This window comes from Aricia agestis, chromosome 8 (assembly GCF_905147365.1).
Source record: "Aricia agestis chromosome 8, ilAriAges1.1, whole genome shotgun sequence".
NCBI classification, from domain to species: Eukaryota; Metazoa; Arthropoda; class Insecta; order Lepidoptera; family Lycaenidae; genus Aricia; species Aricia agestis.
The window spans coordinates 2,755,191-2,778,043 of record NC_056413.1 but is presented as its reverse complement, the minus strand read 5'-3'; the positions used below and the strand labels follow the sequence as shown (position 1 = coordinate 2,778,043).

Here is a 22,853-nt window from a genome sequence, read left to right as displayed (position 1 = left end):
ATGGCCCATGGCCCATGGGTTTCATACAAAACACTTTAATACTTATTACAATACCAGAGGAGTAATCTCTAATCCATAGGTCTCAGTCCATAGGCGGTAATCGCTTACCATCACACGACCCTGTCTGGTTACGTGTTCGTTTCGCCGTTTGTTTCATATTTAGATATGGATCATTTGATAGACAGATCTAAAACAGACGCATGTTCTGTTGACTAATTTCATCACGCGGCACGCTTCATGGTATCTTTTGTTGACGCCGCGTTAAAGTAAAAAACCGTGTTGGATATGTTTTAGATTGCTATATTTTGCTTGTTTTCTATGAGAGGCCGTCCCGGCGCGGCGCGGCCTCTCATGGAAAACAAGCAAAGGAACAGCAAAAAATGGAAAGGGCGTAAGTGACAAAATGGTTTTTGTCGCGTAATTTAAAAACCATAAATACATTTCATATAAGCTATGGGCAAATTAAAGTGTATGCTTGAACCAATGTACAAATGGAAGCTTAAATCACTCTCCTCTGTTGGCAAAATAGTAATCCCTTTTTTTACAGAGGTCTTTTAAGTACTATGAGCGTAGGTATTATTTAGTTCCCGATTCCAATTAACAAAATTTATGGTTTTATGAAGAGGATAAACACTTTTGTTTCCAAGCCTTTACGACCAATATAGGCAGAAAGGTATGAAGATTTCAGAAGCTATCAATATACTTCAATATCAGATTTTATCTCCATCTGAAGAGCCGTTGGAGGCTGTAGTGCATAAAATAACGAATAACGATGCTTCAACGATTTAACTGCTTTCGACCCTTAACAATTTTAAAAATACGAATACAGGTCAAAAGTATACACTTCATTACGTCTTCTCAAAATTATTATGTAGCTACATAATCATTTTGAGCCAAATTTGGCCAACGATGGAACAGAGCCCCTAGCAAAGACTTTTTCTTTATCGCTTCTTTAGAGAGTCGCCGAGAAAATGTATGGAATTTAGATTACACGAGTCGAACGTCAAAGTCTTCATATTATTATCGAACGCTTAATAATAGGTATATCAATTACATAAATTTTTATCGGCAATTATATAAAGAAGCGATAAAGAAAACGTCTGGGCTAAGGGACCAGTACAAGCAATGCGAACGTGTAGAGAGGAAAATTCGCCTGTAATACTAAATAATTGTGATTACCAGCAGCTTTCTAGGTACGGTATACTCGACGTATCAGAAATATAAGTTTAAGTACGTACTCGTATTCATTATCCACCTGATTCATCTAATATATAAAATTCTCGTGTCACAGTTTTCGTTGCCATACTCCACCGAAACGGCTTGACCGATTCTCATGAAATTTTGTGAGCATATTGAGTAGGTCTGAGAATCGGCCAACATCTATTTTTCATACCAAAAAAAATATATATGGCAAAACAACGTTTGCCGGGACAGTTAGTCTATAATATAAAAATGAGTCGCTGAATGTGTTGCTAAGCGCAAAACTCGAGAACGGTTGGACCGATTTCGCTAATTCTTTTTTTAAATATTCCTTGAAGTACGAGGATGGTTCTTACGGAGAGAAAAATTCTAAAACAAAATTTAAATTTCCTGAAAAAGTCTAAAAACAACACTTTTCTATACTCCCAGACAAAAGATTTGTGATAATAAGTACTTAAAAGTCAAATATAAAGTCTAGTCTTAAAATATTCGTAGAAGTCCAGGGAAGGTTTTAAAGTGACACGAAGTTCACCGGGACAGCTAGTATTTTTATAAAAATTTCCAAATTCCACCAAAACATTAAATGTAAAAAGGAGCCAAGCAAATTATTGCATAGCAATGCAATATATCTATCGTTAAAAGTTTTCAGATCACATTCAAGCCAAGCCTTCAACTTATTTTGTAATTTAAATCAACATTCAGTGAATTTATCAATAGTTTTCTTTATTTTATAGTTGTTATAGTGGCTCGGCAATGAGCACTAGAGAAATAATCAGCTACTGATTGGATCCTAGTCACCGAAATTCTAAATTCCTAGCTTTGTTAACATCGAAGATAAAGGGGGTGTGAAAAAGCCGCGAACCGCTTCGAGAAAAGTATGCTACGGCCGTGCCTTTGCTAAAAAGCTTGGCTGGAGCACTGCCGTGCTCCCAGATAATTATATTCCAAGGATAAGAGTTATTATATTCGAGAGGATATTTTAAACCTTAAGGTCATTTGAATTGCTAAACGCGTATGTAAATAGCTTAATTTTATTGTAATTTATATATACCTCTACGTTATTAGCATACGCAAAATTTGCTTAGTAGCCACTACTAGGCAAATTTTGCGTATGCTAATAACGTTACAAGGTTTCTAAATTCGACCGTGTAATTAATAATTTCTTATGCTTTTTACGTATGTTCGCCGATAGCTTATTAAAAACCGATTTTGATACTTCTGTTTGTTGGAAAGAAGACATTTCAAATAATATGTATTGTAGCCATCCTAACGATTCATCCCATCGCCGATCGCGAAGTACTATTTAAATTCGGTGTTTTTTAGGGTTCCGTACCCAAAGGGTAAAAACGGGATCCTATTACTTAGACTTCAATGTCTGTCCGTCTGTCCGTTCGTCCGTTCCGTGTCTGTCTGTCTCCAGGCTGTAACTCAAGAACCGCTATAGCTAGCTACTTCTGAAATTTTTACAAATTGTGTATATCTGTTGCCGCTATTACAACAAATACGAAAAATAAAATATAGTTATTATTTAAGGGGGGCTCCCATACAAGAAACGTGATTTTTTGGCCTTTTTTGCTCGTAATCAATAATGGTAACAGTTAGGCACTTGACATTTTCACAAAATCCTTAATTGTATTTGTACTTATAAAATTAAAATAAAGTAAATATTTAAGGGGGGCTCCCATACAAAAAACACAATTTTTTGTCTACTTTCACTCTATACCGGTACGGATCCCTTCGTGCGCGAGTCCGACTCGCACTTGGCCGATTTTTTAAATTATTTCTACTCAATTTATTTAATACTCAAACTACAATCGATTTATTGAAAATGGATCAGTAGATTGACCGCCTCGTGCCTCCAGATTTTTTTCTTTGGGCCTGTGTCAAGTCGTTGGATAAGCCGACGACGTTGGAAGGGCTCAGAGCCAAAATTTAACGCGAAACAGCCGAAATGTGTGTCCGAGTCATAGAAAATTGGGTTCAACGATTCACCGCTGCAAACGTGCCTGCAGTGGCCATATGACTATAAAATGTAATGTCAAATTGTGAGGCTCTACGTGATAACACAACCTCGGATTTGTTAGGTACTACTTATAAAAATAAACGAATAAATAAAATAAATAAATCATTCTGTACAACAAAATTCAATTCAAGGTCTCTCAACAAAAACCCATAACCATTAGTTATTTTAGAGTATCCAAAAGTGTGCGCAGTATGAAGGAGCACACTTTTTTACCCATGCTTGTTAGTTCCTCACTCAAGTCAGTGAATGTGACGGATAAACAGATAGGGGAAAATACTTTGGGAATCTGTCACTATGTTTATTCTTCCGTGGAAATAAATCCCTTTTCTGTTGCTGCACTAAGCACCTAAAGGTGTCTCTACGTCTACTCTCTATATGCGTGCAGTATCATTTATCAGTTTTTTTTTAATGAAATAAAGGGGCAAACGAGCAAACGGGTCACCTGATGGAAAGCAACTTCCGTCGCCCATGACAACTCGCAGCATCAGAAGAGCTGCAGGTGCGTTGCCGGCCTTTTAAGAGGGAACAGGGTAATAGGGGAGGGTAACGATGGGAAGGGAAGGGAATAGGGGAGAGTAGGGAAGGGAATAAGGTAGGGGATTGGGCCTCCGGTAAACTCACTCACTCGGCGAAACACAGCGTAAGCGCTGTTTCACGCCGGTTTTCTGTGAGAACGTGGTATTTCTCCGGTCGAGCCGGCCCATTCGTGCCGAAGCATGGCTCTCCCACGTACGTATATCAGTGCCGTAAATAGCCTTTTTTGCGCCCTGTGCGAGCTTATAATTGCACCCTTGTTTTTTAACTGGCTTCTAAAAAGCAGAAGGTTATATTATGTTTGCCTTGCGATCAGATTTATATTCGGGCTAAAAAAAATTCGACCACGTGTCTGAATTTCGTACGAGTTTGAAGTGGCTGCCCATACGCTTTCGACGAGATGCTCGTATACTATCACTCGTTTACAACATCATAAATGATCCTACGACACCTATTTACTTAAAAGAAAAATTTGTATTTCGGGAGCTCAGATCTGCGTCGAATCATCAACTAGAAATGCCCGTGCATCAAACAAAATTTTACGGTTCCTCCTTCGTTGTTACTGGTATAAGGCTCTGGAATTCGTTGCCAAAGCATATCAGACTTGCAAAAACATTGAATGCTTTCAAAAGTCTCGTCAAGTCGCATTATTTAGCTATCTGTAAAAATAATACTTAATCATAATCCATGCATTTGTTGTGAGTTAAATTACACTTTAAATTATTAATTACTATCCGTGTCTGCTATAACTATTATATCTATTAGTAATTTAAGTATAGTATCATTCTATTATATTTATAATATATATGTATAGTATTATTGTATATTTTTATTATGCATGTTGTGTTTTTTTTTGTATTCTTTTGTTTGCACATGCACGTTTCTCTTCTTTACTGCAATCTCACCTTTGCCCGTGGTGGTTGCCTGGAAGAGATTGCTACCTAGTAATAAGGCCGCCATTGTGACACCTGAATATTTTGTCCTTTTTCTTGTACTCCTTAATTTGTATCTTTATAAGTGTGCACAATAAAGAATATTTCAATATGTTTGGCTGCAGATTTTTTTTACTACATTGGAAAACATCTCTGGGACGCAGCGGGAAGTACTTATCGGGAGCAAAAAAAAACCCCCCTCCCCCCAGAGTCTACGCCCTGTGCCTGGGCACCGGTAGCACCGCCCTATTTACGGCACTGTCATTTATCAATATAACATCATTACTATATAATTATTAATTACCTTTAATATCTGCTTATCAAACGGTCTTCTAATTAACCGTGAAATAATCAATGTTGGTCACGACTCACGAGTATCACATACAGTCAGATAAAATAAGTTGTAAATTACACAACAATTACCTACACTAATATGGTTGCGTCATTGGTCCGTCTGTCGTCATAATTTTAGAAGATGCAAATCTTATATCAGATAGCAAAAAGGTGTAAATATCTGATCGGGTTCCGTATGTAATCTTGGTTAATATGTGCGCTAAAACAATGATAAAAACCACTGATTGATCTTGATAATTATTATTATTATGTTTTGGTTGCGGTATTTTATCACAACTTTCTTTATTGTAACCGGAGTTACAAGAACGGGAAAGCTCCATACTGTATGCTTGGTCTAATTTACTTACTCTTTTTACTGTGTTTACAAGGATAAACATAAAGGTCTACAATCTCCATAATATTATACTTACTAGTAAAACGTAGTGATTATATTCTCTTTGCTTACTAGAGTCTTGTATGACGATTACTTGACTGTTAGTCTACGTCAGTTTTATTAGTGATACAAAATACTAAAAAAAAAATTGCACAAATATAAAGAAATGAGTTTTAACTTTTAGTTTCATTCTTTACTGAATGAATGAAACTATCTTTTGCCACTAAATAACGTAGGATTTTACTACTCTCATAGGTACGTACGGTTTATCATGATCATCTATATGTCATTAGATAAGGCAAGATATTATTTTTATCGATTCCAACTTTTAACATATTAGGTAAGTATTATGAGATCATTGGTAAATCAGTTCAGTCAAATCCTACCGTATCACAAACACTGACTTTGATTTTTGAACGTTCAACATGATGCTTAACGACTTAAATACCGATAAGGTAAGATTGATTTAATACTTTCTTCCGTACTATTACCTCCATAATCATTTGTTTCTTAGGGTCAATAAATTTGCACCTACCGATCTACTTTGGCAAATAGTGAGATACGAGTGCAATGAGTTTCTAAAATACTTAGTAACATAGAATATCATTGTATGAGTGTACTTTTATGACTTTTGACATAGGTACACTCATATTTTACTATTGGTGGCATTGATCCTGATCAGTCTAGAATAATATAGTGATGCTGATGTTCGCTAGTATATAATACTACCAATGTAAATAAGGATTTATCCAATACTAGATGACACCCGCAACGCCGTTGCGCCAATATTCGTTTATCGCGCGGGAACCGTACGTTTTTGTGGGATAAAAAGCATTCTATGTCCTTTCTCGAGACTCAAAGTATCAAAAAACCAAATTTCAGCAAAATCAGTTTAGCGGTTTGGGCGTGAAGAGATAGCAAACAGACAGACAGACAGACGGATAGCCAGACAGACACACTTTCGCATTTATAATATTAAGAGTATGGATTATACTCCACTCGGGCTAACTTGTCGCTAGCGGTCATTGACTCCCTGTCAAAAACTTGTCATTTTCCATATAAAACCACGATTGACAATATCTGACACTTCATTGTCAATCGCGGTTTATATGGAAAATGACAAGTTTTTGACAGGGAATCAACGACCGTTAGCGACAAGTTAGCCCATAGACTTAATATATACTTATAGGTTTATGAGTTAGCCCGAGTGGAGTATAGTATGATATTAAAAAAAATGTCTATTTACTGTCATACCGTTTACAAGTAACTACAGGGCGCACATGGTATGTAAGTGACCTGTCCCAGGCGTTTGATTGTATGCAACACGCAAGGTTCATTCATAAGCACAAATTAGGGCATTAATTTCGTCATTAAACACAATTACGTGCTGTGAAACCATCAACCAAACAAAAATTAGGCGTTAATGCCATCAAGTAACTTCTATTAACTCAGGATACAACAAGGATATATCCTAGGTCCATATTTTAATAACTAGATAATAATATCGGATGATATGTAGATTACGTACTTATTTTAATCCTATGCTAATCCTCCAAAGAATCGAAGAGTCTTTCCACAGTTTCAAAAGTTCAAGGCTCCAATTATTCGCAGGCTTTAAATGTTTAAAAATATTTTTGACAAGAAGAAGAATAATGACATCGAATAATATGCTATCACTACAACAATATAATTATAATTACTTTATAGTTAGAAAAATTATAAAGGCGTAAATCTTATGCAGACACCTGCAACATCACAGAGTCCTACGCCAAGCATGGTTGTGTATTTTTACACCTATTATACCCTAAATAATTTTCATGACCTAATCATCTTCTTTTCAGGATTCCAAGGAGGAGAAAACTGGACATGGAAAGGAAAAGGATGAAGATATTCTGGATTCCATTCTGGGATACATCGGGGAGTTCGGGCGATACCAGAAGCTGATGTTTCTGGGAATGGCGCCATTTGGATTCTTCTTCGCATTTGTCTACTTCGTCCAGATGTTCGTCACTCCGACTCCACAGAAACACTGGTGTAAAGTTCCTGAGTTGAGTCATTTAGACATGGAACTTAGGTAAGTAAACCTTCCATCATAAGCATAATATGAATCATAGAAAAAAGTACTTGTTAAATTCTTAATACTGGCATACTTTTACTTAGTGATATACAAGTAATTATTTTGTAACAATAAAAGCAATACGTAGTTAGAAAAATTTAGGTTAGTTATATTTATAGTATTTTTACCAGATTTCACAAAAAATCCGATGTATGCAATAATCATTTTCAAATCACCTACATATAAACTATGATAGTGAACAGTTCAGTGATTACGATAGATACATAGAAATCGTATATTCTAATCCATGCCCCTATGTCGCTATCGCAAAGGCCACGCGAATGACCGACTTTAGCTGCAGGTCGGTCGTTGATTTGAAGTACATCTATGTTTCTGTTGTTTACATCCATTTTATTGCTTGTTACAATTTAATTTTGTTGCATACTATAGTTATTATTTACTCTTTCTTATTACAAAATTCTTTCTAAGTTATGTTTAACTCTACATTTTCTCTTGTTTTATCAATTATACGAACACCTACTGAGCGTACCTACGGAGCGTATTCCAGCCCATAGTTTTTATGTGACATTAAGTTCTAATTTAACCAACGACTATGTTGTTATACCAATGTTGACGACGCCTAGCCTTAGTGCCGTAAACAGTCTTTTTTGCGCCCTGTGCGAGCTTTTACAACTGCGCCCTTGCTTTTTTAGATGCAAAAATGCAAAGCAATGTATTGGTCTATTTTACTGTTGGGATCGTGCTCTAGGGGCGCAGCGGGAACTATTATCGGGAGCAAACCGAAAAAAATAATACTCCTGCCTGGTTTGGCCATTTTTGCGCCCCCCCAGATACTACGCCCTGTGCCAGGGCTACTGCCTAGCCTGTTCATTTCTTCTTTTTAACAAGCAAAGAGCGAGAGACAATTTTATAGTTACGTAACTATTTACTTTAACAGACGTTAGTTAAATTGACACCGTAATTGATATCACTCAAAGCGTCCACCAAATATCAAATTTTCATATACGATCGTCATCCAGTTGACTCCATATTAGGTGACTTGCAGACGCAACCTCACCATGCCGGTCGGCGTGGACGACGGCCGCTGCCTGATGTACGACGCCAATTGGACGGAGGTGCTGGCCACTCTCAACATCCCTCCCGATACACCCGTGGTCCCCTGCAAGAACGGCTGGGAGTTCGAGCTGGTGGACATACCGTATGACACCGTTGTTAGTGAGGTAAGTTTTGTTTCACCTTTTGCTTATGACGAATTGCAGCTATGCAGCTATAGAATGGACATCTGTTTCATTGAGCGCTGTGACACAAATACTTATCTAAGGTGATCGCACATTTGTCAGCAACGTAAGCGCCGCACGCGCCGAACGTGCCGATTTAGTATTCGTTGTAATTTATACTTATACGATGACGTGAAAAACCTCCCACATTCACCCGCACCGTAGGTACGCGCCGTATTTCGTCTACTACGGGGTGCGTTCGATGCGCACGGCGCGGGCGCGTACGTTGCTGACAATATTATGTGTAAGTTGCTGAAAAACTGTCCTATAAATCTTATGACAAACAACACAAATTGTGCAGAAGACCTGAAGGGATGACGTGTGTCTCTATTTATTGCGGAGTGCGGACTAACTTACTAGGGACAAACGGAGAAGTTGTAAAACATAACTGAGATTAATGATGATTGTACCCAGTAACAATCTAAAAACAGACTCTATAATTTATGTACATAACAAACTTCGAAATAAGTAACATAGTAAGAAATTATGCAATGATTCGCTCCGTTACTTTGTGCAAAACGATAAAACGGATTAGGCCTTGTCCTTGAGCAGGACATACCAATAAACATTGTTTTTTTTCCGGAAACTGATAACACCTATCTCCGACAGATAGCATCTAATTGGTTTGGACAGTCGCTGATGCAATTTTAGTGTGGTTTTTCCTCCAATAACCAGTTATACCTGGTTATTGGAGGAAAAACGTTATATCGCCTGTTAATTTTTTGGTTAGGGTTTTGATGTACTGTTTTTTTAAACAGCTTCTAAAACGGAAAGTCATTTCAGATGGAAGGTTTGGAAGCATTCTTGCTGTCTCATTGTTTCAAAACCTGACACCAACCCTCGTTCCTTAGATCGCTTATAAATTCGATTAAAACTTTAATTACCTACCTAATGAAGAGGTGGAGGTCAGGCGTGCACAATACAAGATTGTGTGATGATCCTTACCAAAATAATTATTTTCCAGAGAGAATGGGTGTGCGACAACGCTGGCTACATACCCTCAGCCCAGGCGGCGTTTTTCTCTGGCTCCCTGGTGGGCGGAGTGTTCTTCGGATGGACGGCTGATCGCTTCGGGAGAGTCCCAGCCTTGGTTGGTAAGAATTTTACTACTAACATAGTGTAGCCTTAAAAGAATACTGTTTCCTCAAATGTTAAAAAAAAGGATTACCGTCCACCGAAGTAGTAGGTTAGGTTAGGGTTAGGTTAGTCAACGACATTAACTTTTGTCGATAATTTGTTATCAATGTAATTATACTAATTCCCTTATCCTGAATGCTTTTGAAATAGTTTTGTTACGAGGCGCTTGTGTAACCGGAGTACTATTATAATATTCTGTGGTATACTTACCTCCTTCTTGCATAGCATAGTACTAACTATAACTATCTGAGTAAGTCTAAGATTGATTCGTAGGCAGATGGCGGACCTGCGTTATTTGGTCGCAATATGTCAAACCCAGCACATCACAGTTTACATTGGATTGACATAATCTAACCAATTGACGGAGGTCCGTCTATTAATCAATTTCTTCCATGGTACAAGTGAGGGCCTGTTACACCGCTTATCTGACAGATAGAGTATAGAGAATCTGTCATATATGTGGATTGCCTAATATCCGGTACTTATCAGTAATTGCTGAAACAGGCCCTTAATGTGGTATGTTCGCAGGTGCCAACATGATCGCGCTAGTGGGCGGTATCGCGACGATCTACACCACGGACTTCTGGGACTTCGCCTTCACGCGGTTCCTGGTCGGCATGGCCTACGACAGCTGCTTCATGACCATTTATATCTTGGGTAAGATTTTTTGACACAGAGGCCTAAGGCCGGCCATAGACGCACCGCATCTTGCAATTGAAAATCGACTGCAAGATGTGGTTGCCGCACGGCGATCTGGAGTTTCCATACTAAATTCATACCCGCAAATCGCAATACAATTATACACGGACCGCTCGAGCAGTTTTTGAGTGGTCGGTGCCAACGGGACGCCACCGTTCTAGAGCAGTTGGTCCCGACTGGAACTTGCGGTCCGTCTATGGCCAGTCTAAGGTTAAGTATAAGAATTAAGGATACCCATTGACATTTCAAAGTGTGTAGCGGACCCAACAGCAAACAGTCCGAATCACGCTAACAAAGTTTCTGAGATCTGCGTGAGTCGTGACATACAACTTCGGCCAACGCGCGTACCATCTTCCTAGGTCGGAACTTGGAAGATCTGCTTTTGGGGCGTCCACTAAACTCTCAAACAAGTTTCGCTTTAGAGTTTAGCGGTTTCTGGCCCTTAAGAGCCCGAGCTCCATTAATTATTGATCTTGTAACGAAAGTGGTAATTTTAAGGTAAATAGGATAAAAAAGATAATATCTGATAAAAATGTAGATAAGCTACCAAAATACATATCGGGTGTTCTTAATTTTATTACCACGTACCGTCACCTCTATCTATTAAAAATCCTTCGCAAACATTGATAGCACAGCATTTGAACTAACATTTGAATTCAGATTAATGAGATTAAACAACACTCTTTTTAATCCTTTAATACCTACAGAAAATTTGGAAACAGCTCTTTTAGCTTTTAGTCACGTAAATTACTGACAACTAGTAGAACAAAACAAAAAGAAAGCCATTAAAGGGAATTTCTGCAAGCCAACCCTACCATCCCTACACGTAGGAATGGATCGTTGGCCCAGAACGCAAAAGACAAAACCGATCTTCTGGGCAAGTTATTTGCGTCAAACTCGACCATAGATGACGGGGGGCAGAAACCGCCGACCATACCGCGATGTTCGAGCATCATGTCGGATGTTCGGTTTCATCAGCGCTCAGTGCGAAAAGCCCTCCGTTCCCTTGATATCCAAAAGTCGAGTGGGCCTGACGGAATCCCTCCTATTGTGTTGAAAAAGTGTGCTCCAGAGTTGGCTCCGGTCTTGACGCGTCTTTTTCGGCTCTTCTATTCCTCTGGCATCGTCCCGGCTTCTTGGAAGACCAAGACACCAAGGCTTTAGGCTGGTGCACCCGATCCCCATAAAAGGTGATCGCTCAAATCTTTCCAACTACAGACCAATCGCCTCTCTCTTCTTTTTTTTTTTTTTTAAATACTTTATTCACTTTATTACAATTGTTTTACAGTATACATTAATACGCCAAACTGAACAAGCAGTTTGTAGGCGTTCCGCTCAAACACAAAAAATTACATGCAATTGTAATACAATAATTACACAAAATATAATACTAACAAGTAACATAATTATGAATTCTCGAAGATAATGGAATCCATTATCAATAGCCAGCTTCTTCGATACTTGGATGGCGGATTACTAAGCGACAAACAGTACGAGTTCCGTAAGGGTCGCTAGCCTGGTAATCTCGTGGCGTACCTAACTCATCGTTGGGCTCAGGCAATTAAGTCGAAGGGAGAGACATTGGCTGATAGTTTGGACATTGCGAAGGCCTTTGATCGGGTTTGGCATAAAGCGCTGCTATCAAAGCTTCCTTCATACGAGCTGCCCGAGATTTTATACAAGTGGGTCACAAGTTTCTAAGCAGATAGAAGCATAAAGGTCGTAGTTGTCGGCGAATGCTCGGAAACTCAGTCTGTTGATGCTGGTGTCCCTCAGGGCTGTGTTCTATCGCCTACCCTAAATAAATAAATAAAATACCCTATTCATACTGCATATCATTACAGACCAACGGCATTCATTGCTATGCGGATGATAGTACAGGTGAGGCTGAATCCTCTATCGGTTGTATCACGGGGGATGCTCTGAGGAATTGTTCGGAATCATACCACCTGCAACTTTTCGCCATCACCCCACGCGAAAAATATACCATCCTCATCACCTTGATGAGTGGCCGTCTTCCACCGTGCGTTTCTCGAGTAACTTTCTGCCGGCCGACAACGCACCTGCAGCTCTTCTGATGGTGCCAGTGTCCATGGGCGACGGTAGTTGCTTTCCATCAAAACGGGTGTCCCGTTTGCTCGATTGCCCCCTTATATCATAAAAAAAAGAAATACGCAAGCGTACGGTCGAGTATCGCCTTACGCTACTCGTTAATCGTTAACTCGTTACTCGACCGTACTCGGACTTGCGTATCGTTCGGTCTTACAACGAACGATACGCTACTTCAGTATTAGTGTCTAAACACATTAAGCCGAAAATACGCGGCACGATTACGTCAGCAATGCGCTACGCATACATATAACGCGACGTAATTTCGGCATGATGGTGTGTCATCGACAATTTAAAATACATTGCAGGCGTAATCATGCCGAACTTCGGCCGCGTATTTTCGGTCTAGTGTAGACGTACTTACTATAACGATTCAGGAAATATGGCAGCAATCTAGGTATTATAAATATTATGTAGTTATAGTTACTTTACTTATATACTTTATGGAGTTTATGGTCTCGCGAGCGGCGAGGTAACTCACTCTGTATGCACAGTGCACACATTTTGAACTGTACTAATTTGAAAACATCGAGTCAGCACTTTATAAGGCTGACCCGGTAAACTTGTTTTGCCATATTATTATAAATTGTTTCTAGTGTTAGTATAAAAGTAGATAATAACCTATTCTCAGGCCTAACGAATGTGCCATTGAGGAAATTGATCCCTAGGCAGTTAACTGACTTAACGCGACCAAATTACTTAGGTCCGCCATCTGCCTAGGAATTAACTACTCTGATAGTACATACGGCAGCAAATTTAGCAATCTATGTATATGTTACGGCTAATAGCCGAAGTGCGGCTACACCTAGTTTTACCCGGCTACAACTAGGTGCAGCCGGCCACATGCGGTTAAACTTAGGTGTATCCTACTCATCTTCGGTTACAACTAGTTTTAGCCTTCATTATAGCGGCTAGAACTAGGTGCAGCCACACACCGGTGGTTAAACTTAGGTGTATCCTATTTATCATCGGCAAGAACTAGGTAGGTTCTTCAGTTCAGTTAAGGATTTTGGTTTTATTTTGAGATTTTGTTTTAAAAATATGAGAGAAGAGAACAAAAACTTAGTTGATTTTTTTCATAGTTAAGAAGATTTTATCTTTGCGCCAAAGATGTCTAATTCTATTAGTTAATAAAGAGAAGATCCTACTCCTACTAATATTATAAAGGCGAAAGTTTGTTTGGATGTATGGATGTTTGTTACTCTTTCACGCAAAAACTACTGAACGGATTTTTATGAAACTTTACAATAATATAGCTTATACATCAGAATAACACATAGGCTACAAGTTTAACCGACTTTCAAGATGGGGGAGGTTTTATGTTCGTTTTTAAATGTTCAACGATTACTCCGCCGTTTGTTAACCGATTTTCAAAAGAGAAGTATTCTAAGCATATGCTACCAATAACTAAGATTTGCACCGAGATATACCTGGTATACCGTGGTTCGGAAGGTGCTGAGAGAACTTCTGATTCTTTATAGATACAAGTTTGGGAGTTTCGGCGTTGTTTTAAGAATGGAAAGCATATGCTACTATGCAAATTACAATTCAAAATAAAACCAAAATCCTTAACTGAATTGAAAAACCTAGTTCTAGCCGATGATAAATAGGATACACCTAAGTTTAACCACCGGTGTGTGGCTGCACCTAGTTCTAGCCGCTATAATGAAGGCTAAACCTAGTTGTAACCGAAGATAAGTAGGATACACCTAAGTTTAACCGCATGTGGCCGGCTGCACCTAGTTGTAGCCGGGTAAAACTAGGTGTAGCCGCACTTCGGCTATTAGCCGTAACGTAACATATACATAAACAGTTCTCAGTTAAATTGGTACTAGTTTATTTACAAATCAGGCGACAAGCTCTTATTATCATCCAAATTGTATAATATAATATTGAGGTTTATAACTTAATAGTTAAAAAATTTAAGGAGATTTTCTTCTTTTTAGACTGTTTAAATTTTAAATAGGTAAGTAAAAGCTTTTTTTTTTTAAAGTTTTTTGTTTACTTATAATTTTTTGCTAGTTTAAAAAACAGACACTTCCGTTTAAAAAGTCTCACCATCCTCATTTCCCCCTAGCGTTGGAGTACGTGGGCGCCAAGTACCGCACGTGGGTGGCGAACATGTCCATCGCGATCTACTTCGGCAGCGGCTGCATCCTGCTGCCGTGGCTGGCGCTGTGGCTGGGCAGCTGGCGGCGGCTGATCTGGGCGACGTCGTTACCAATGCTCGTGGTCCTCGCTGTGCCCTTCACCGCGCCGGAGAGCGCCAGGTACCTTTGCCTAACAGTACCTTTACCTAGACAAATGTTTTGCCTCTGACTGAACCCTTATTGTGCCGGACACGGAAACACTGGAGTTTAATAACCAAACGAACATTTCAAGTAAGGGGAACATGTTTCGTGGATTCAATATACTGAGTAGAACCTACTCAATAAATATCGGGTTAAGCTGTACGTAAAGTTTTACCTAAGGCTCTACCATTCACCTTATTAGTAATTTGTCTTCTCCAGATGGCTGACATCACGAGGCCGCGTGAACCAGGCTGTGAAAGTACTCAGACGGTTCGAGAAAATCAACGGCACGAAAGTCCCAGATGAAGTGATGGATGAATTTGTTGTGAGTTTCGACTTTCAAGCTCTGTAGCTACATAGGTAATGACATCAGTGATCAGACCTATAATAATTATTAGGTCAGGCAGTGCTATAATTTGGTTGGGCTATGTCGGGTCCAATTGGTATTAGTTACGTTAAAAATTCACTTTACGTAACCCAAACAAATTATTTATACGCCAACGCACTTCTTTCATAGCATCTATGTAGGTACGACTTACAAGTTTGAACATTAATACTCCTCTTCCAGATCAAATCCAACCAGACGCGCAACACGTCAGAATCCATCGTGGACCTGATGCGCAGCGGTCCACTACGTAACATGGCGATACTGCTGGTGTTCATATACATGGCGTGCGCGCTGATCTTCGACGGCCTCGTGCGCATGTCGGAGGGCCTCGGCCTGGACTTCTTCATCACCTTCACCCTGACATCAGCCACGGAGATACCCAGCGTCACGCTGCTTGCCTTCGTGCTAGACAAGTGAGTGATGATAGTGGCTAGATACTGAACTGTAGTGGAGACATGTTTCAAATACTTAAGTTATAACGCCAGGCATAGTATTCAAATTAATCTAGTGATCTTAATGTTTATTGTCAGATGGGGCCGTCGAATGCTGACGTGTGTGCCGATGACGATATCCGGCGTGTTGATTCTCATCGCGATCTTCGTGCCCAAAGGTGAGTATTGGGGTACTCACCTTCAGCTCTAATAGGCTGGCTTGAGGGGAAAACACCACAGTCCACACTCCACAGCCTTAGTGCTAGTACTCACATACGGTTTTGCTCGATCGACCAATCATGTAGAGTAAAAACCACGGCTCGGGCTTTCGTACACACATTCAGCATTGCTCGATAGTTTTACTCCTGCTCGAAGAAAACTAGTGTCAAAAAATTGTCAAGCCGGCTCGATTCGAGCCTTCAAACTGGCTCGATGCGAGCCTTCGAGCTGTGAGTTTTGCGGTCCACACGGTGGTTTTTGCTCGATTTCGAGTAAAACTATCGAGCAAAACCGTATGTGAGTACTTAGCATTACAGTAAAATATCACATACTTGGTACTGTATTGTGATTTGTGTAAAATAAGATTTATTCAATATAATAATATTTTCCCGGTAGACACGTCATGTTGTCATAATCTAAAGACGATATCGTACTCTACATTATTTTGTGTTCTTGCGAGTTCAGCCCTTGTTCATAAGGCATCGGGGTCAATGTTTGTATTCGTCTCTACTTTTCTCTGTGTCGATCGCACAGGACCATGAACTTGTTGATTGATTCTTATTTCTCACTGGAGTCTTAAACTCCTTGTCCCATGTTGCAGGCGTGCCGCAGGTGACTCTAGCGATAATGGCGCGGTTCCTCATCAACATGTCGTACAACACGGTGCTGCAGTGGTCCACGGAGCTGCTGCCGACGCCGGTGCGCGCGTCCGGCTCCTCCCTCATACACGTCAGCGGATACGTCGCGACCGTCATATCGCCGTTTATCGTGTATTCGGTGAGTCGGGCATTCGTGGACACGGAAGAAAGAATTTACCTTGGTTTCTTTCTCAATCAATCAATAATCTTTATTAAGTTCTCCCGAAGTCCCGACTCCCACAATACAAAAGAACATGGTACAATTATTAAGACATAGTTACAAAATATTATAGCAGGAGAATAGTGCCCTAACTACGAGGTAGCACCCCCCTCAGAAGGTAGGATTATAGAAAAAATTGTTGTCTCATTTGTACAGGAACGTCTATGGTCACCGCTGCCGCTGCTGATCCTGGGCGTGTGCGCGGTGGTGGGGGGTAGTGTCGGTATATTCGTGCCGGAGACCAACGGCAAGCCGATGCCGCAGACCATCGACGAGGGCGAGCGGTTCGTGCGCAGCTTCACAGTGTGCGGGTGAGTAAAAATTTACTTGTAGAGATGTTTTTACCCGATTAACAAGGCGATTCACTATTTCCGTTTGACACGGATTCGGAAACTTTACCGTGCGGTCATTAGTCAGTGCCTAGCGCGGCGAGCGTTTGTTGGATGTCGCGCGATTAAGTTTCCGAATCAGGATTCAGGGACTAGAGACTCCCTTCAAATGTACTATCAGAGAAGTTGATTCCTATGCAAATCGGGGACCTAAGTAGTTTGGTTGCGTTACGTCAAACCTAGCTGACAGATCACAATTAACATTGAATTGACATATTCGACCAAGTAACGTTGGTCTGTCAATTGCATAGAAATCAACTTCCTCGGTGGTACCTATTTAGGCCTTAGTTGCTTTCAACTGTCAGACATCCCGTCTGAAAGCCATAAGTTTCTGCTAAGAAAATAAGATCAAAATATATTTTAACGAAAGCTAGGCAGACCTTCACTAGGTACTTGATACTTCCGAAGTAACTGCGACCAAAACTCTATAGTCGATTTTCGCTGGTCGTTCTTAACTCTATGTGGGGAAAGTACAGAAAACTTTCAGGTTTTTACAAATGCAGACGTAGGTCTGGTTGCCCCTGGCTCTTATTAGCTGATCGCACATTTGTCAGCACCATTCGCGCCATACGCGTTGTCAGGGCCCCTGCTACCATATGTGCAATGTGTGCAATGCACACGGGCACCATCCTCTGGGGCGCCAAATTGCCATCTTTAGGGGCGCCAAAACCAAGGACCGCAAAAATTTTCCTAAAGGGGTAGCCAAAATCCTTTTTTTGCACACAGGCGCCAGTAGCCCTTACGGGGCCCTGCGCGTCGTGCGCACCACATAGTACACGAAATGCAGCGCGTACGGTGCGGACGAATGTGCGAGGTTCACATCATTTTATACAACGAATTGTAAAAGGCCTTCGGCGCGTGCGTGCTGAATGCTGATAAATAAGCGATCGCCTTAAGATGTTATTTATCTATCAATTTATTCACTGTGACACGTTTCTATTTCCCAACAGGAAAGCCGAGGATGTGGAAGAGCAAGCGATGGATGAGAAACAGAAAGCTTTGGTTACTTAACGACGGTACACAAACTTAGGTACTACTCACTGGCTCTTAGCTAGTCGCTAAAGCCGCTCGTCATAACAAGTACAAAATGTACTATCACAGAAGTTGATTCCTAGGCAGATGGGGGACCTACGTAGTTTGGTCGCGTTATGTCATACTTATCCGACAAATCACAATTAACATTGAATTGACATGATTCGACCAAATGACTTTGGTTTATCGACTGCCTAGGAATCAATTTCCTCGATGGTACATAGAGTAGAAACTCGCTTATCCGGGCCTCGGTTATACGGATTCGCGATTATCCGGACTGCCACTGTAAAATTGTATTTTAATCAGTGGCGGCCTTTGCCATTGCGAGGCCCCAGGCAGAAGGTCTATGCGGGGCCCTGGGTGGCAGGTCTTTGCGAGACCCTCTGTCTTACGATAAAATACCTAGCGCCTTGCGAGGGCCCTGCAAGAGCGACGTCCCGGGGGATTACCCTGTAGCTCTACCATGCTTAAGTTAAGTTTAAAGCTATAGTATTTTTTGATACTCGATTCCGACTGCCGTAAATTTTTTGTATGGCAAATTTTACAGCGCCTCTAGCGGTTACTTGGGGAACTTAAATCGCCATACTAAATATTTACGTAGTCGATATCGAGTATCAATAAATACTATAGCTTTTAACTCATGGTAGAGCTACTGTTCGCCACCCCCTAGAGCCACCACTGCTTACTACTTAATAATTATTAAATAAGCATTGGTTTTCTGTGTAATTTTTAACAAACACATAACAATAAGTATTCATAATATGCACCGAACCCGCTTTTCTTCACACATTCGATTCTCCGGATTTTCGGTTATCCGAATTAGTCTGGTTTATCGAGTTCCAACTGTAATATACTTTATCGTAAACACGTGGCAATTCGTACATTAACCCACCGCTACTTGTCTCTTTCCCTCGCGCAAAAGTGCTATCTCGTTCTCACGAGGGCATGCTCGGAGCGCATTTTATTATTATACAGTTAATAATCAATATTGTCATTAATGAAAAAGCAAAATAGTGATGAGTAAGTGTATGAATACCTACGTACGTACTACTATAGCCTAGGCTAATTATAGGCTCTATATTTTGAAAAGAAATATAGTATGTAATTGAGATTCCTCTGTATTCTTATTTCTTCAGTAGATGCCTACTTGTATTGCTCAATGAGTACCGCACGGTAAAATATTAATATGTTTTTAATGTTTTGTTGAAAAATTGTATTAAGTAATAGATAGGTATATTGTTATTGTTAATCATGTGGTTACTACAGAACCGCAAAACTTTGAAATGTCAAAATTTGATTAAAATTCTGTGCATCGTTATATTTTGGATTATAAGTGTTTTTCAACCTTTTTATGATGTGACCCCGAGTATAAAAAAAATTTCGCGACCTAAGAACATATTAACCTTTTGTAAACATTCTCCTACAATATTATGTTAAATCTTTATTGTTTTTAACCGACTTCCAAAAAACGAGGAGGTTATATGTTCGGCTGTGGATATTTTTTTTTTACTGAAATAGTTCTCTAGTACATAAGCTTGTTCCATAAGGTTGGAGAACACTGGATTATAATATAGATAAGTATATTGTTTCCTTGCATAAAACGAAATGTATGAGTAAAACAATTGCTATAGAATTGTTGTGTAGAAAGCACAAATTATAATAGCAAAAGGCCATTGAAAGGCCAGTGAATTTTATATTATTATTAATTATAATACGCTGTGATAACGTACCTTATACATGATAACATTAATATTAGTTCACATGTTAAATTGCATTTCATTATTATCTTTAATGATAAGTTCACATTTGCGGTAACAAAAAGTGCCTAGCCAATTTATTTTAACATTTTTGACGTGACTACAAATTACAAAATATTATCATACAAGTAGCTACATGAAAACCCCGCTACTAGAATATTTTTTATTTATATTTTACTAAAATAGCAGCTAAAAAGAATATTTATAGAAAGGCATAAACATATCAGACACAGGCCACAGCCCATAGTAGGTATGTATCTTCATATTCTTTCCAGCAAGAATTTGTGGTATTGTTGATATTTAATTTAGTTATCATTGTGGAATGGTTTTGTCATAAAATTTATTCAGAGAACTTTTGTATAATTTTGTAAGTAAAGTGAACTCTGAAAGTCAGAATTTTCAAATTTGTAGAATTGGTGGTGAATAAAATTAAATGGTAGATTTTTATTGGTTAATAAATTATGGTTGTGACTTGTGAGTAAGCATTATTTAAAATTGAAACGTTGAGTGCTGTTAATTATTATTATTGTAAGATTGTGTATGATAATATCTGTATAAGTATTAAAAATACAGGTCTCTAAAAGCACAAGCCTACTTGAATGATTATTGTAATGCCTGATTTCTAAGTGTTTTTGTCCGAAGTTTGTCTATTCAATAGAGTTTTTGATTGACTAAAGTCTAAAGGTGATCGCACATTTATCACAATAAACGCGCCGCATTTCGTGTGCTATGCGGTGCGTTTGACGGGTACGGCGAGTACGGTGCAGACAAAATATGTGCGATCAGCTTAAAAAAATATTCACCAATCAAAAAGCTATTGAATAGATAAACATCGGACAAAAGGCAACGGCAATAAAACTTTCCGTTACAAAGTGGTTTCTTTTTGTCTGAATGAATACTTAATAGTATGTAGATAAATTGTTTAGAATAATCTAAACAAAATAGGGCAAAATCAAATTTTGCCCTAATTGTAGCTAAATTTAATTTAAAACGCCTTTTATGTGTCTTATGTCAATTTATAGTTTTAAATTGTAACATATCTAATTTTTACAAGAATGTATGAGTAAATAATGTTTGAAAATAAATAATTATATTTTATAAAATAATATTTTTTATTTTGATTACTTTAGTGTGTAATATTACAAAGTTTCATTCATCAGTAAATTAAAAGTAAATAAAATTGCAATATTAAAAATATGTATTATTTATTCACTTATAAATACATTGATATATGCAATGTAACAGATGTTATAAACGAAGAAGTTAACATTTTAACATTTAGGTCAAATAAATTATTCACCTTTGGTTATTACAATTTATAGAAAAAACCATGTAAATATTGTCCAGTGTAAATTACATTAACAATTCGATACTGCTTTCAACAGAAATATGAATCTATTTACACATTTGCGTACCTAAAAATTGTTCTAATACATTAGAACAATTTTTAGGTACGCAAATTAATACATTAATATATACGAAATCAAAAAGAGAAAAAGAGGAAATTAAATCAGTCGGTCTTTCATAGTGTAGATCAAGTATAAATTTTCTGGTAACTGCTATGTCATCTTTACGATGCAATTCTTTCTAACTTACCCATGGGCTACAGTAAGTTAGTATGCAGTCAATAGTCATTTACTTCCTTTGTACGCAGTTTTCGAATTATTTTTATTGATATCATGAGAGAAGTCGATTTGTAAGCATATTACGGGCCTACATTATTTGGTTACAAGTCAAAGTTAGCCTTTGGTTGTATTTTAAGTCAATATCAACTGAGCTTGAAATAACTTGACCAAGTAACTTAGCTAGCCTTATCACACTAGCGGTTCATGTGTGAATCGGTTGCACGGCGGTAACTAGATCATAATACATAACCAACGGGCAACCGCTCCGTCCGCAAATGGCTAGTGTGACAAAGCCCAAGTCTATGAAATTTCTAACACAGTACCATTCAATAAAGGAACTCCATTAACAATTTTAATACAAATCTGCTTCGTGCTGAATGAATGAGAGGAACTCCATTAACATTTTCAACTATGTCTGCTTGATGCTCAAGTACATCTTGCCGTTGATGTTCTGCTTGACGGGGTTGATGCGCTTGAGGATCTGGGTCATGGTCTCGACGAGCCGCTCGCTGGAGACGCCGGACCGCTTGGACTTGAACTTGGTGAGCAGCTCGGTGGTCGTCATCGGCTTGCGGGCCAGGTACCGCCGCACCGCCTCCTCCGTTACGCCGCACTCGCTGGAATTACCATATCGTTGTTAAAATAAATCGTCTTACGTCAATATCTATTGCTCACAGTATTATTAGTTTTTACTAACATACTGGCAAGTGCTCTTGACGCCGACTTTGTTAGGATGTCAATTGTCTAATTACTATAGTTTGTGCGTTATATGATGATATGCGTGAGTCGTGACACATTATAATTGACAATAGTAGGGAAGTTACCTAACAAAAATTAATCGATAATTTAAAAATATCGAATCACTTCGTAAAGGAATTGCAATCGAAATTATCGATTTCGTACTGACATTTCAGTGGTGCCGGCTATTTAAGATGGCCGCCTTTTTTATCCATTTGATTTCGATTCAACAGATCTGTCAATCTGAATTTACGTTTACGTCCTGCAAAACTTACATAATCGTTAAATGTCACACGACGTAAGTTTTGTAGGACGTAAACGTAAATTCAGATTGAGATAATTTCTTGTAAATGTTAAGAATTGTTAAAAATTCCAACGGAATATCATTGTTATAGCATACACTTACGTAA

The 22,853-nt window shown here is 38.9% G+C and overlaps 2 protein-coding genes across 2 annotated transcripts in view; one reads left to right on the top strand and one right to left on the bottom strand.

The window, feature by feature from the left end:
- LOC121729937 (carcinine transporter-like) overlaps nucleotides 1-18,418 on the top strand; it is a 27,471-nt gene extending 9,053 nt beyond the window's left edge. The window contains exons 2-12 of the mRNA XM_042118669.1: nucleotides 7,258-7,490; nucleotides 8,539-8,713; nucleotides 9,735-9,864; nucleotides 10,436-10,564; nucleotides 14,793-14,985; nucleotides 15,226-15,331; nucleotides 15,575-15,807; nucleotides 15,925-16,004; nucleotides 16,646-16,821; nucleotides 17,059-17,213; nucleotides 18,242-18,418. Coding sequence (XP_041974603.1) covers nucleotides 7,258-7,490; nucleotides 8,539-8,713; nucleotides 9,735-9,864; nucleotides 10,436-10,564; nucleotides 14,793-14,985; nucleotides 15,226-15,331; nucleotides 15,575-15,807; nucleotides 15,925-16,004; nucleotides 16,646-16,821; nucleotides 17,059-17,213; nucleotides 18,242-18,302 — 1,671 coding nt within the window. The 3' untranslated portion in view covers nucleotides 18,303-18,418. The remainder of the gene's footprint in view (nucleotides 1-7,257; nucleotides 7,491-8,538; nucleotides 8,714-9,734; nucleotides 9,865-10,435; nucleotides 10,565-14,792; nucleotides 14,986-15,225; nucleotides 15,332-15,574; nucleotides 15,808-15,924; nucleotides 16,005-16,645; nucleotides 16,822-17,058; nucleotides 17,214-18,241) is intronic.
- LOC121729938 (general transcription factor IIF subunit 1) overlaps nucleotides 10,896-22,853 on the bottom strand; it is a 26,105-nt gene continuing 14,147 nt past the window's right edge. Inside the window, exons 13-14 of the mRNA XM_042118670.1 lie at nucleotides 21,381-22,322; nucleotides 10,896-10,906 (exon numbers count right to left, since the gene is read on the bottom strand). Of these exons, the coding sequence (XP_041974604.1) occupies nucleotides 22,115-22,322 (208 nt within the window). The 3' untranslated portion in view covers nucleotides 10,896-10,906; nucleotides 21,381-22,114. The remainder of the gene's footprint in view (nucleotides 10,907-21,380; nucleotides 22,323-22,853) is intronic.